Source organism: Neofelis nebulosa, chromosome 5, assembly GCF_028018385.1.
Source record: "Neofelis nebulosa isolate mNeoNeb1 chromosome 5, mNeoNeb1.pri, whole genome shotgun sequence".
NCBI lineage: Eukaryota > Metazoa > Chordata > Mammalia > Carnivora > Felidae > Neofelis > Neofelis nebulosa.
Window position 1 is genome coordinate 114,465,358 of NC_080786.1, and position 13,465 is coordinate 114,478,822.

At 32.5% G+C, this 13,465-nt stretch overlaps 1 protein-coding gene across 7 annotated transcripts in view; it reads right to left on the reverse strand.

The window, feature by feature from the left end:
- The window catches only part of EPHA6 (EPH receptor A6), an 872,130-nt gene that overhangs the window by 797,124 nt on the left and 61,541 nt on the right, over positions 1-13,465 (reverse strand). For 6 of the 7 annotated variants that reach the window (XM_058731672.1, XM_058731667.1, XM_058731668.1 and 3 more), the window contains exon 2: positions 6,708-6,772. In XM_058731672.1, the coding sequence (XP_058587655.1) occupies positions 6,708-6,772 (65 nt within the window). Of the gene's footprint in view, positions 1-6,707; positions 6,773-13,465 lie in introns of those variants that run through there. The other variant, XM_058731671.1, reaches the window with a different exon arrangement.

Below are 13,465 nucleotides of genomic sequence, written 5' to 3' on the forward strand. Positions count from 1 at the left end.
CTAGCATTCAGTTTCTTCTTTTTGTTACAGTGTACTTCACTGTTGAAAAGAAGTTTGATTTTGAGTATTCGTGTGCCTATACCTATGTCCACTACAACTCTGTAACAAAGATCTGATCTACTATGTTTTACAAGTAGCCAAAATAGAAGAGTGGGAGAAAAAAACTGGGAAAATCAAAACTTTCATTTTCTTGCTAAAATTATTACTATGAATAAAAATAAATAGTTAAAATCTTCTGGGTGAGTTGATGGGGTGATTAAAAATCAAGTTGTTTCAGGGCATCTGGGTGGCTCAGTCAGTTAAGCATCTGACTTCAGCTCAGGTCATGATCTCGTGGTTTGTGAGTTCCAGCCCTGCATCAGGCTCTGTGCAGGCAGCTCAGAGCCTAGAGCCTGCACCCAATTCTGTCTCTCCCTCTGTCTCTGCCCATCCCCAATTCACTCCCTCTCTCTCTCTCTAAAAAGTAAATAAACATTAAAAAACTTAAAAATCAAGTTCTTTCCATCAACAATAAGTACTTTGTAAATGTTTACGTATTTTGAGGGAGGGAGGGAGGGAGGGAGGGAGGGAGAGAGAGAAAGAGAGAGAGAGAGAGAGAGAGAGAGAGAACAAGCACAGACAAGAGGCAGAGAGACAGGAAGAGAGAGAATCCCAAGCCCACTCTAGGCTGTACACGCAGAGCCCGATGCAGGGCTCAATCTCACAGATCATGACCTGGGCCAAAATCAAGAGTCAGACACTTAACCAATTGAGCCATGCAGGCACCCCAACATTAAGTATGTGTAATATTGAATATAAATCAAATAATACCTTATGGAATTATTATTATGAAATGTTACCTTTCAACTATCAGGATTTATTCAGGTATAAGTACTGTTAATAATCAGTATGTGGCTACCCAAACAAGTCATTTATCTTTGCAATTACAGTATCAAAATTAAAAACCACACAGCTATTACATTTTAAGTAGTATCAAATATAATTAATAAAGCTCACAGGAAACGGTATGTCTTTAATCATGAAATTTCTTTTCTATATTATGAAAAGTCTTTTACTTTTCTGGTGAGTACCAGTTACTTTTTATTAGTCAGAATTAATATAATAATAAATAATAAATAATAATAAATAAACTATCAATAAATAAAACTATCAATTGAAAGGAGTAAACCACGAGTATTTCAAGAAAATTTATGTGATTTTTCTTTAACTCTTTTTCAGATTATGAGAACTCAAGAGATATATATTTTTTAACTTCTTCTTTTGTACAAAGTTATTGCATGAACAGTATCCTTCATGTTTCCTTTTTTTCTCATTAGCATTACAATAACATGACTTCTTAAAGACTATCTCCTTCCCAGAAGATTTTCAAAATTAAAATGGGTCTTTCATTTTTGCACTGGGTAAGATTTAGTATTAACTAGTTAGTTATTAGTGATTTACAGCAAAAGGAAAATCAAGGGCATATGCCCTGTACTTAATATTTATGAAAAAAAAATCTCCACTATTCACTAATAACTTCCATATGTTATGTAAAAATTTATATGCAGCATTCTTTCATTGATTACCATAGCACTATTAACTACTTTGTTATATCATCATCATTTCACTATGTTAGTGTAATACACTGACAGATTAAGGATGGAAGGGACACTTACAGGATAAAATTCTTAAGATTTTTAAATTATGTAGACATAAAATTTTGACATTAGGCACTGAGAGCATAGTGTTAAGAATTACAACCACTGGTTACCAAAATCTTTGATGTATTCATTCTTTTCTAAAACCAAGCTCCAGCATATATACAAGTGTAACTATTCAATTGTACTCTGTTCTCAATATATCAATAATGTCATATTGTCTATATTTTGAACATCCTTTCCTAACGATTTTCTAAGGTGCTTACCTTTCATTTCCAAGGGTCTATGTTATTATCTAAAACAAAAGAAAGCTTTATGAATTTTTGTTTGTTTGCTTAACTGAATCCAGAACATTTTTACTTTTACTTCTATTTACTGGGGGTGAGATATACGCTATCTAAATGAGTTAAGAAACTGAAATTCTAAGTTTTCCACAATATGGTTAGCCTATCATCACAGTCTCCTTTCCCACAAAACCCTTCACCCAACCACACAAATTATTCTCAACATTCCTATAACATAATGCACACACATTTGAGAATTCTGTGCCTTTCCTCAAATTATTCTTTTTGCCTAACAGATGCTTTCCACCCTCTCATCCAGCCCATATGTGATTCCTTCACAGTTTATAAGAAAGAGCTGATGTCACATCCTACTACCATTTTTTCTGACCAGAATTAATCCCTCCTTTTATTATTTTTTCAGAAACCATTACTCAAAACTACCTGAAGACACTCTTTGGCCTTATAATTGTGCAGAATTAGCTCTATACTCCAAGACTCCACAAGTTATGTAAGCATACTTTTAAGCACCCTAATAGGGTACTTGGCACAAAGAGCATAACATGAAAAGTTTGTTAAATTGAATTCTGGGGGCGCCTGGGTGGCTCAGCTTGTTAAGTATCCGACTTCAGTTCAGGTCATGATCTCACGGCTTGGGGGTTCGAGCCCCAAGTTGGGCTCTGGGCTGACAGCTCAGAACCAGGAGTCTGCTGCGGATTCTGTGTCTCCATCTCTCTCTGTCCCTCCCCTGCTCATGCTGTGTCTCTCTCTCTCTCAAAAATAAATAAACATTTAAAAAAATTTAAATTGAATCCTGGACACCACATATTTTAAATGTTAGTACAAGTGAGTTGACAAGCAAGCATTTCAGCAAATATATACATTTTTTTTTTCATTTTTGCAAGCCTAAAGGTCATTTGCTCAAGACTATTCAGTCACCTATCTTCCACATTCTGTAACCAGAGGTGCTTACCTACTACTCAAATAACCAGTAATGGTTGTGTTTACAACATTGCAAATGTCTATTCCTGTAACCACATTAGCATGATACTACTGGTGGGATGGCTATTCTAAGTAAAAAAAAAAAAAAAAACTATTAAATAACTTATTAAATCACATTATTTTATATAAATAGTATATAATTTCAAAAATGTCTCTTAGTTCAAGTCTTTATAGAAAAAAAAATTATCTGGGATCCTGGGTGGCTCAGTTGGTTAAACATCCAACTCAGATCATCATCTCACAATTCATGGGTTCGAGGCCCATGTTGGGCTCTATACTGACAGCTCAGAGCCCGGAGCCTGCTTTGGATTCTGTGTCTCGCTCTCTCTGCCCCTTTCCCCGCTCACACTTTGTCTCTCTCTCTCTCTCAAATATAAATAAACATTTTAAAAAAAGAAAAAAATGATCAATTAAAATGTTATTCCTAGAAAATACTTCATTTAGAGAAATACCAATTATACTTGATATCATAAAATTACCCAATTTAACATCTAGCTGTCTTTTCTACCTGTGGCACATTTGTAAAATCAACTTAAGTAGTCAAGTTTAGTGAAAAAAGTCAATTTTAGTTAAAATGACCATTCATATTAGCATGGCTCAATAAATGTGACAACCTGAAAAAAAGTCATACGATTTCAAATAGATATAATTTTAATATACAGATATAAATGGTAGTTTAAATGTTATAAATTGATTAACGGTTTCTACAGGCTTTTAATTATTTGACTATTACTGATGTCTAAATGATTTTCACTCTTGCCATCTTTAGTAGCCTTTTTCAAAGTTCTTCATCCTTCTTGATTATTTCCTTACTTGTTTGTACCTATCAAGAGCATTAAGTAAACTCCATTCTTGTCAGTAATATACACCCTTCATTAAAAGAGAAATTGAAGCTATATATTTTCTTTAAAACTTACTTAAGTCATCTATCCATTTTATTGTATCCCTTGATTAACCTGTTTCCTCTAATTCATGCACCTATTATAAACTATGTCCATATACTCTCATTTTCAATTATTCCTACTGCTTTCACTTTCCATATATGCATTATTATTTGAGGGATAATCTAAAAGTAATATAGATCATCCCAACAGTGACATTCCAAGGCAATTGAGTATTCAATTTATGTGTTAATGCCTGAATCCTTGTGTTACCTTTCCCTCTGTAGTTTATACATATTGGTCACTGGTCTTTATATTTACAAGGTAGAATCTTAAAGGAAATAAGAAGCACATATATGTGTTAAAAGTTAGGATGTGTTTGGCTTAGAATTTTCACTGCACTAATTCCTAGCTCTGTGACCTTGTAAAGGTTATTTAATGTACCTGAGTCTCAATTTCCGTATGTTTCAATAGGGTAAAATGATTCTTGATTTCTAGGACTCATGTGAATAAACTTCTTTGAACAAAGCCTAGCATATGGTAAATGCCTGATAAATGTTAACCATTTCTCCCTTTTCCACCTTTTTCTATCATACATATTTTCTACTGTTGTCTCCTTCCTCTCCTTTCTCTCTTTCCTCCTGCAAATCCATGGCTGGTGTCCAAAATGTTCATCTCAGTCAACTACTATGTTTGGCAAGGGGAGAAAAGAAATCTGAATCAATTATGCAAATATCAACATAATTAATCGGCCTTTCATGAAGTTTCCAATGCTCCTCTCTGTTATCAGTGCCATGATAAAGATATAGGCTTTAGTAAAAATAATTTATTTTGAAATAAATCCCATCAGTCACGATTTAGCCTATAACTTGTTGGTATTTTTTGTTCCTTACTCTCTTTAAGAAGAGGTTTCTCCAACTGGGAACCAGAACTCAGATATACCTCATAAGGCTACTATGGAAATAAAATGTAAAATTCTTAGTGCAGTGTCTGCAAATAGAAAACTATGGAGTAAGCATTACTTTTCAGACAATTCTGCCCTTTCTCTTCGAAACTAATAAACTAGATATAGTAGAAAAAAAATCTCACTTTCATAACACCTATGACAAGATCATTGTAAGAACAATAGTTCTTTACAGTAAGTTTACTTGTAACTCACTAAGTCCGTGTCTCCTCATTACCAGTTTGTTTTGAAACAGCCTGATCAAAACAAATACAATCACGACAGCAGGGGTGTAACTGCTGTTCCTCACAGGATTCTTTGGCTATGACTCCATGAGGTGAGTGATAATATAATCACTAAACTTTTTTTCATTTTTTTTCAACAATGGAAAAATAATTCTTATAAACTTTTTAAGGATTTATACGTTCTTATAAATTACTTTGTACACTGAGAACACAGATATGTATATATCTTGGAGGGGTATTTTAGAAAAAAAAATCATTCATTCCTTGAAAGTAACTAATAAATTTAACATGTTTAATACAATCAATAAATATTGATGTTTACTAAAAATAAGATGATGAATGTACAAATATAGTTTCAAAGATATATTTTCAGGAATGGTTTGATGAGAGCTCTATGAAAATAAAAGGAAAATTTCAAAAAAATAAAATCAGTCTGTAAAGCAAACAAATCTAAGGAAACAAAAAGCCTGCTGAACAGACAGAAAAGTTAACTCTTTACAGAAATGTATACTTGAAAATACACATTTAATGACTATTTATATAAAAAGTCAAATTCAAACAGCAATATTTGAATGATTCTAAAAAGAAAACATTTTTCAGTCAACTTCTCCTTTCAAATTTAAATTTGCAGATGTAATGGAAAAAAAAACAATATAAAAGTATCAACTAAGAATCTGATGAATGAGAAAAATACAATTTATAAAAAAAGGAAGAAAAGCTAACCCAAGTACACCTGAATAACTGTTGACTACCTCCGTTACTATAAATTTTCCTTAATTCGGCAAAATCTATATAAAAAGCTTCACAAACCATCCTTTTATTTTTACTTGAAACAATTTTTTAATATGGAATTTATTGTCAAATTGGTTTTCATACAACACCCAGTGCTCAACCCAACGGGTGCCCTCCTCAATGCCCATCACCCACTTTCCCCTTCCTCCCACCCCCCCATCAACCCTCAGTTTATTCTCAGTTTTTTGGTTTGGCTCCCTCCCTCTCTAACTTTTTTTTTTCCTTCCCCTACCCCATGATCTTCTGTTAAGTTTGTCAGGATCCATATAAGAGTGAAAATTAAAAAAGAAGTAGAAACACATTGCAATGTGAAAATGTGCAAAATATATTAAACCACATAAAAAGTCCATTATAACCACAGCTAAAGTGATATCAGGACTTGAAAAATTAGTTTGTAAATTACACATCTTTAAATTACACATGCCTTTCAAAAGCAACTACTCTCAGGTAACAAAACCTAATCATAATGTTTCTTTTGGTCAAGTTCAAAAACATACACTGGTTTATTACACTCATATGTTTTAATAAAAAATAAATTGTTAATATCTGTAAAATCCACTTCTTTTATAACAATCTAAAGTTTGTTTATGGACAAATACTCACTGAGGTTACCAAATTTAATAAACCTATATACAAAGACCTCTTATACATAGAATTTTTTTCTATGAAAAAAATATTTATAGGGGAGACAGTCTAATATTATATAAACACTGTATTAAAGAATAATGATAATTTAAAGAAAAGCAAATATTTTTATACATCATTCTCATTGGTTACCAATTCTAATTGTATTTTAATCTTTTCTAAGAGATTTTAGTTATGTGCTAAAATTCATGGTAACTAGAGCCAAAATTCACTGTTCCTTTATTATAACAAATTCTAAAACCTAGTAAGGATGAAAGTTTTAAAAACATAATTAAACTTACCCCATTTAATGGATATGTTTTCCATCCTAGCTCTCCCAGCACAGTTGTTGTATCAAGCAACACAACTGGAATTAAATAAAAAAAAAAAAAAAACAACTTACATGAATATCTCAATTGATGAAAAAAATATGTTATTTAAATCATTAATGTCAACTACCTTTACTATTATTCATTGCATTAGCTTTAATAAGTTGCATTACTTACTTTAAAATTATGTATACTATGTATACTATATACTATGTATATAGTTTTATGTATAAAACTACGTATACTAAATTCTAATATATAATAATATTAATAATAAAATAACATAAAGTAGTCCTAACTTATTTTCAAAACATGTAATTTGTGTTTAACAATGCTAAATAAGGCAGATAACTGAATAACAGAATTAAGTTATTTTTAATAGCTGACTTTTAAAACTGACAAGTGTTGAAGGAGGTAATGAAGAGGATGTGACTGTCAGTTGACCCTCCAGCTGGACTCAGGCAACTGTAGGCTCCTCATCCCCCCACCCCCCTCCCCTATTCTCAGAATATGAGCTCTGCCTACTGTTCCCATAGTGGGAGCTATTCCAGGGACACAGCCTTGACAGAGTAACATTAGTCATTGCAGAATATTCTTTCAGTACTGTTTAAATCAATTCATTAAACATACGTTTGTAGAACTAAGCTTCAATTATTTAAATTTTATTGTGGAAAATTCTCAAACATATTTTAGAATGTAGAGAAAACAGTAAAATGAACCCTCATGTACTCATCATCCAGATTCAATAATTACCAATTTATAGCCAATCTTACTTCATCCACATGTTTTTATCTACTCTCTCCCACTGCAGGATTTCTTTGAAGCAAATTCCAGTAACATCCATAAAAATTTAAGTATATATTTCTAAGATAAAGACTCCTCTTTATATAGCTACAGTATCTTAATTCATTACTATAAGTAGTAATTCCTTAATGCCATCAAATATCCAGTGTTTAATATCCCTATTGTCTCTACTTACTTGAATAGAAAAATCAAGCTCTAAATAAGTCCTATTCATTACACTGAGTTGACAATCTACTTTTGTTTTTTAATCTACACTTTATTCCATTAACTTTTTTTGTTAGATTTATTGAGGTATGATTTACTTACAATAAATTTACCCTTTCTAAATGTACATTTCTATGAATTGTGACAAACACCCACATCCATGTAACCACTGCTACAGTCAAGCCATGGAATATTTCCATCACCCCCAAAACTTCCTTTGTTATCCAATATGGCTAATCCCTTCCACAGCCCAGTCCCTGGCAACTACTAATCTAACTTCTGTCCCTATGATTTTGCCTTTCCCAAAATGTCAAATGAATGAAATAGTATAGCATGGGGTCTTTCAAGACTGGTTCTTTCTTGTAGCATAACCCATTTGAGATTCATCTATGTTGCTGCATGTATCAATAGTTCCTTTTTATTGTTGAAAAGTATCCTATTGTATGGAATTCCCTACTTGATGGAAATGTGAGCTATTTCCCGTTGGGGACATTATAAATAAAGCCACTATAAACTTTTATGTACAGGTTTTTATATGACCCTATGCCTTCATTTCTTCATGGTAAATAGGGATTCCTGGGTTTATGGAGAATCCTCATTTTGAAGACACTGTCCAACTGTACTACAAAATGGCTATGATGTTTCAAATTCCCATTAGCAGAATACCAGTTTTCCAGTTGCTTCACATCCTCAGCAGGACTTGGTATTGTCCAGGTCTTTTTTAAGGCATTCCAACAGGTGTATAATGGTATCTCATTGTTGTTTTAATATATTTCCTTAATGCCTGGCCAGTTATCTTTTTCATTACTTGAAATCAAATTTACTGGAAAAAAAAAGGTTATTTTGTCCTACATTCGAGATTTTTCTAATTGTAAGATATCATTGAACATGCCCCCCATTCCCTTTATATTCTTTAAATTGGTAGATATATTTAGTAACTTGATCAGACTGAAGTTCAATTTATTTTTATTTTTTTTGTAAAATTACTTCATTAGTGATGTTTTGTAATGCTTATACAGATATCAAGGAAGATATCAATGTTTTACTAGAGTTGTGTCAAAAAGACTTGGGAACCAACCTGGATAGGCTTCTACTGGCCAAAAATGGATAATCTGATCATATACAAGGTTAATGACTATAGGGACTTCACAAATATGCTCAAATCCATGCATTCATAATGATAAAATATACCTACTGACAACTTTTATAGAATACTACGAAACCATTATTTTAAAAACTGGTAACTAATATGAAAACAATAAAACATTTTATTTTGTTTTTTCTTTATTTCTTTATTTTTTATTTGAGAGAGAGTGCATACACACACGTGAGTGGGGGAGAGTGAAAGAGCAGGAGAGAGAATCTTAAGCAGGCTCCATGCTCAGCACACAGCCCCACACAGGGCTTGATCCCATGATCCTGGTACCATGACCTGAGCTGATACCAAGAATTGGACACTCAACCAATTGAGCCACCCAGCCACCCTTATTTTGATTTTGCTATATAAACTACTTATGAATAAAAAAACAGTTAAAGAAGGAACATTGCTCTTATTGAAGTAGTTCAGTTAATAAATGAAGAAGGAATGGCTGAACTAGGCTATACCGTTTTCTAACCCCTAATGAATTAATAGACTTAGCTAATGGTTTTCAATGGCTGCAAACATCACCTAAAGAGAAAAAAAAGACACACAAAGGGCTAAAGCTTTTTAAAAGGATTTCTTTATAGTTTCATCTACTCCATATTAACATATATTTCTAAGAAACCTAGAAGTAAAAGAAAGTACACTAAGGATGATACAAGGATGATACATACATATTCACACAAACACACACATATACATACATTCATTCTCATACACACACACAAATACATAAAATGATATTTGATGTCATTTGGGTTCATTCAGTATAACAAAAATAATCTCATTTATTAGAGAAAGAAGCTAAAGATATCATTATAATAATATTCAAAGCTGTAAGTTTATCTCATTATCAAATGAAAGTTACTTTCATTTTTGATATACACTATTATAAAGAATTCAGAAGTATTTACTACCAGTATGCACTTTGGGATACACAAAAGTTTAATGTTACTCATCTAGAACATTTTTTTTAATTTTTTTAAACGTTTTATTTATTTTTGAGACAGGGAGAGACAGAGCATGAACAGGGGAGGGTCAGAGAGAGGGAGACACAGAATCCAAAACAGGCTCCAGGCTCTGAGCTGTCAGCACAGAGCCCGACGCGGGGCTCGGACCCAGGGACTGTGAGATCATGACCTGAGCCGAAGTCGGCCGCTCAACCAACTGAGCCACCCAGGCACCCCTCATCTAGAACATTTATATTTTTTAAATACATCATTATTTCCCTGAAGGCTAGAAAAATAATGATACTAATTCACAGTCACTGTTGGAAGAAGTTTCTATGTATTTTCTTCCTCAAGTAATCTCCACATCGTCCTAGAAGGTGTGTCTTTTTCTAAATGCTCAATTTACAAATGAGAATACTGAGCCTCAAAAAGGTTAAGTAATTTTCCTTTATATCACAAACTGACAGATTTGGATTCAAATCAAGGACAGTGATGTTAGAATGTCCTTTGTAAAATACTTAAAGTCTTTCAATTTTAAGTGTTTTTCTTACCTTTTTTTTACAGTTTTTATTTAAATTTCAGTTAGTTAACATATAGCATAATATTAGTTTCAGGTATACAATACAGTGACTCAACACTTCCAGTGCTCATTACAAGTACACCTTCATCCCCATCACCTATTTAACCCATCCCCATCCCCAGTTCTCCTGGTAACCATCAATTTGTTCCCTATAGTTAAGAGTCTGTTTCTTTGTCTGCCTCCCTCTCTTTTATTTCTGTAGATGCAGAAAAACATCACTATTTCTTTTGCTGATCCAAAAACTTTGTAAGTTTTTTTTTTTTTAATTTATTGATTACTTTTTAGAGAGTGAGAAAGAGAGAGCAGGGGAGGAGCAGAGAGAGAGAGAGGGAGAGAGAGAGAATCCCAAGCAGGCTCCATATTCAGTGCAGAGCCCAATATAGCTCAACACAGAGCTCAGGCTCAGGAATAGTGAGATCATAACCTGAGCCGAGATCAAGAGTCAGATGCTTAACCAACTGAACCACCCAGTCACCCAAATCTTTGTAAGTTTTTATCCTAGTTTTTCATGAATAGTTTCTACAGAAAATTCACTAGTACTACCTACAAATCATGCCATTTAAGTCAAGAGGTTTACTGGAGCAGAGTGTTCAAAAATCCTTAATATTGAAGTCTACCAATAGAGATTTATTTTTCACAGACTGGAAAATTAATTAATTGATTAGTTGATATAAATATACTTTCTAAAATGTTAGGCTGCTTGGTTTTCGATAATTAGCATTTGTAAACTGTGAAGTATACTCATTTCAAAACAAACAAAAAAGGAAAATATGTATACCTGCAAAAGTGTAAATCCTTAGAATTTTTTTATTTCAGATTAGCTTTAAGAAACAAGATTTATATTATTGCTCTGTTTTCCTCTTTAAACTGCAATCATACCTTTTAAAAATTCATAAGAACAGTAAAATTCCAAATTTGCATTCCTGACAAGTGAATGATAAACTGATACTAAAATAAAACTAAGGAGTTTTGAGATTTTTAATATCATGAAATGTGATAAATGTTTAAATTTTACTATTTGTTTTATATGTAAAAACCCCACAAATTCAGGTTTTTCAGGCTCACTAATTGCATTGAACCCAGCAAGGTGAGAGCTCCTCCTGCTGGTTTTAAACAAGAGTTATCCAGTTCCTACCAGAGTGTAAAAATACTGTAAACTTAAACAGGGAAAAAAACACGATGTCGACATAAACTCAGTAAAAAGTCAATACTTTTTTTATTTTTAATTTAGCTGCAAGCTTTTAAATATAGCACAATACTTATTATTTATGTAAGGAGTACATATGAAAATATAATTATTTATTCACATCATAATGAGAAGTTGGATAAGTCAAAAATAAATGGAAGTAGGACTAGGTTGGTGGTACCAAAGTTTTGAAAATATGTGTATTTTGTTTAATAAGCAACATAATGCATAGAATATATTTGCTATACCACATGCAATTTTCCTATTAACCTTCAGAAATAAATTTCCAGCATATTGTATTTCTGTCTGAAAATATCTCTTAATTTTTAGTACTCCCTTTACTCATTATTTTGGAAGTTTTAAGAAAATTTCATTATGTTCTAAAAGAAGATATGAAATGATAAAGGCAAGGTTGATAATACTGAATTAAATGAGACTGATGAGTATCCAAGATAAAAAAGCTCAATGCTAAGTTTTGCCTTAAATAATTTATCAAGTCTTTATCTACATCCCTTTTAATGAATTTAAGATATTAGTTTTAAAGCAATTAGCATACAGGTTTATCATATATGCTAGATCATCTTTACTCCAACTGTACAATAAAAAAGGAGGAGATTTTATTTGTATGCCATTTTGACAAATTAGGCAAAGAAGAGATCAATCAACCCACTAAGCTATTCTTTTAGGATAATTTTTTTTGTAAAAATTCAAGTTAATGGCATGTGAATTGAGTCCAAATATTTATCAGTATTTTTTAAAGTTCAGATACCAGTAAACACAAGTTTGGGATTTTCTCCAATAGACTTTATGAGAAAAAGAAAAAGGAATTTCTTCTTATAATCTTCAATTTAGAGTCTTATTTTACAAATAGAGCCCAGAAAGGTAACGTAAGTTACTAAGTTTTTTAGTAACATAGTAGTAGAGGCTTTTCATAGTAAATTCCAGTCATGTTCCACTGACTGTAACATACCCTACAACCCCCCATAGCTCCAAACAAACTAGTAAATAAACAAAAGGAATACTTCTGACATCATGACCAAATATAATACAGTCAGAGAATACTTTGAATTATAGATAAACATGCATATATATCTGTGTGTATATTAGCACTAGTCTATTTGAACGTCATCCTGTTTACATCCTGCTTTAAACTGACATTCAGATTACTACATTAACTACCAGTTTTGGCATAATCGTATATTTCTGATTGACAAAAATCACAGCTGTAACTTCCAGATCTGTATACAATGGGTATCTACCCTCACATAGAGTCAAAATCAATATTTAATTTCTAAAAATCAACCACAGATTGATTTAAATAAATGTAGGATTATTAAGTTTACTCCTATGTCCCTTTGTGTATTGGTATTATTTTAAGCCAACATTTTCCAAAGAGAATCATTCCTTCTTAAACCTAACAAAACTACTTTTGTCTAGAAACTGAGAACAATTATTTGTTCATTAGGTGTACTTACAGCATTTTGTTTTGTCATGCCTTTCTTAATTCTGTGGTTACCTGCCTGTTTGGTTTTGTTTGTTTGTTTGTTTGTTTGTTTGTTTGTTTTTACATTTATTTAGTGTTGAGAAACAGTGAGACAAAGCATGATCTGGGGAGGGGCAGAGAGAGAAGGAGACACTGAATCTGAAGCAGGCTCCAGGCTCTGAGCAAGACATCGGCACAGAGCCTGATGCGGGGCTCTAACCCACTAACTGTGAGATCATGACCTGAGCCAAAGTTGGACACTCAACCAACTGAGCCACCCAGGCGCCCCTATAACTGTTTTTAATATAGGTATTATTCATGATTGTTTTTTCTACCCGATGTGAGAGTTTGAAAATCCTATCTGAAAGATAACATGAACATAG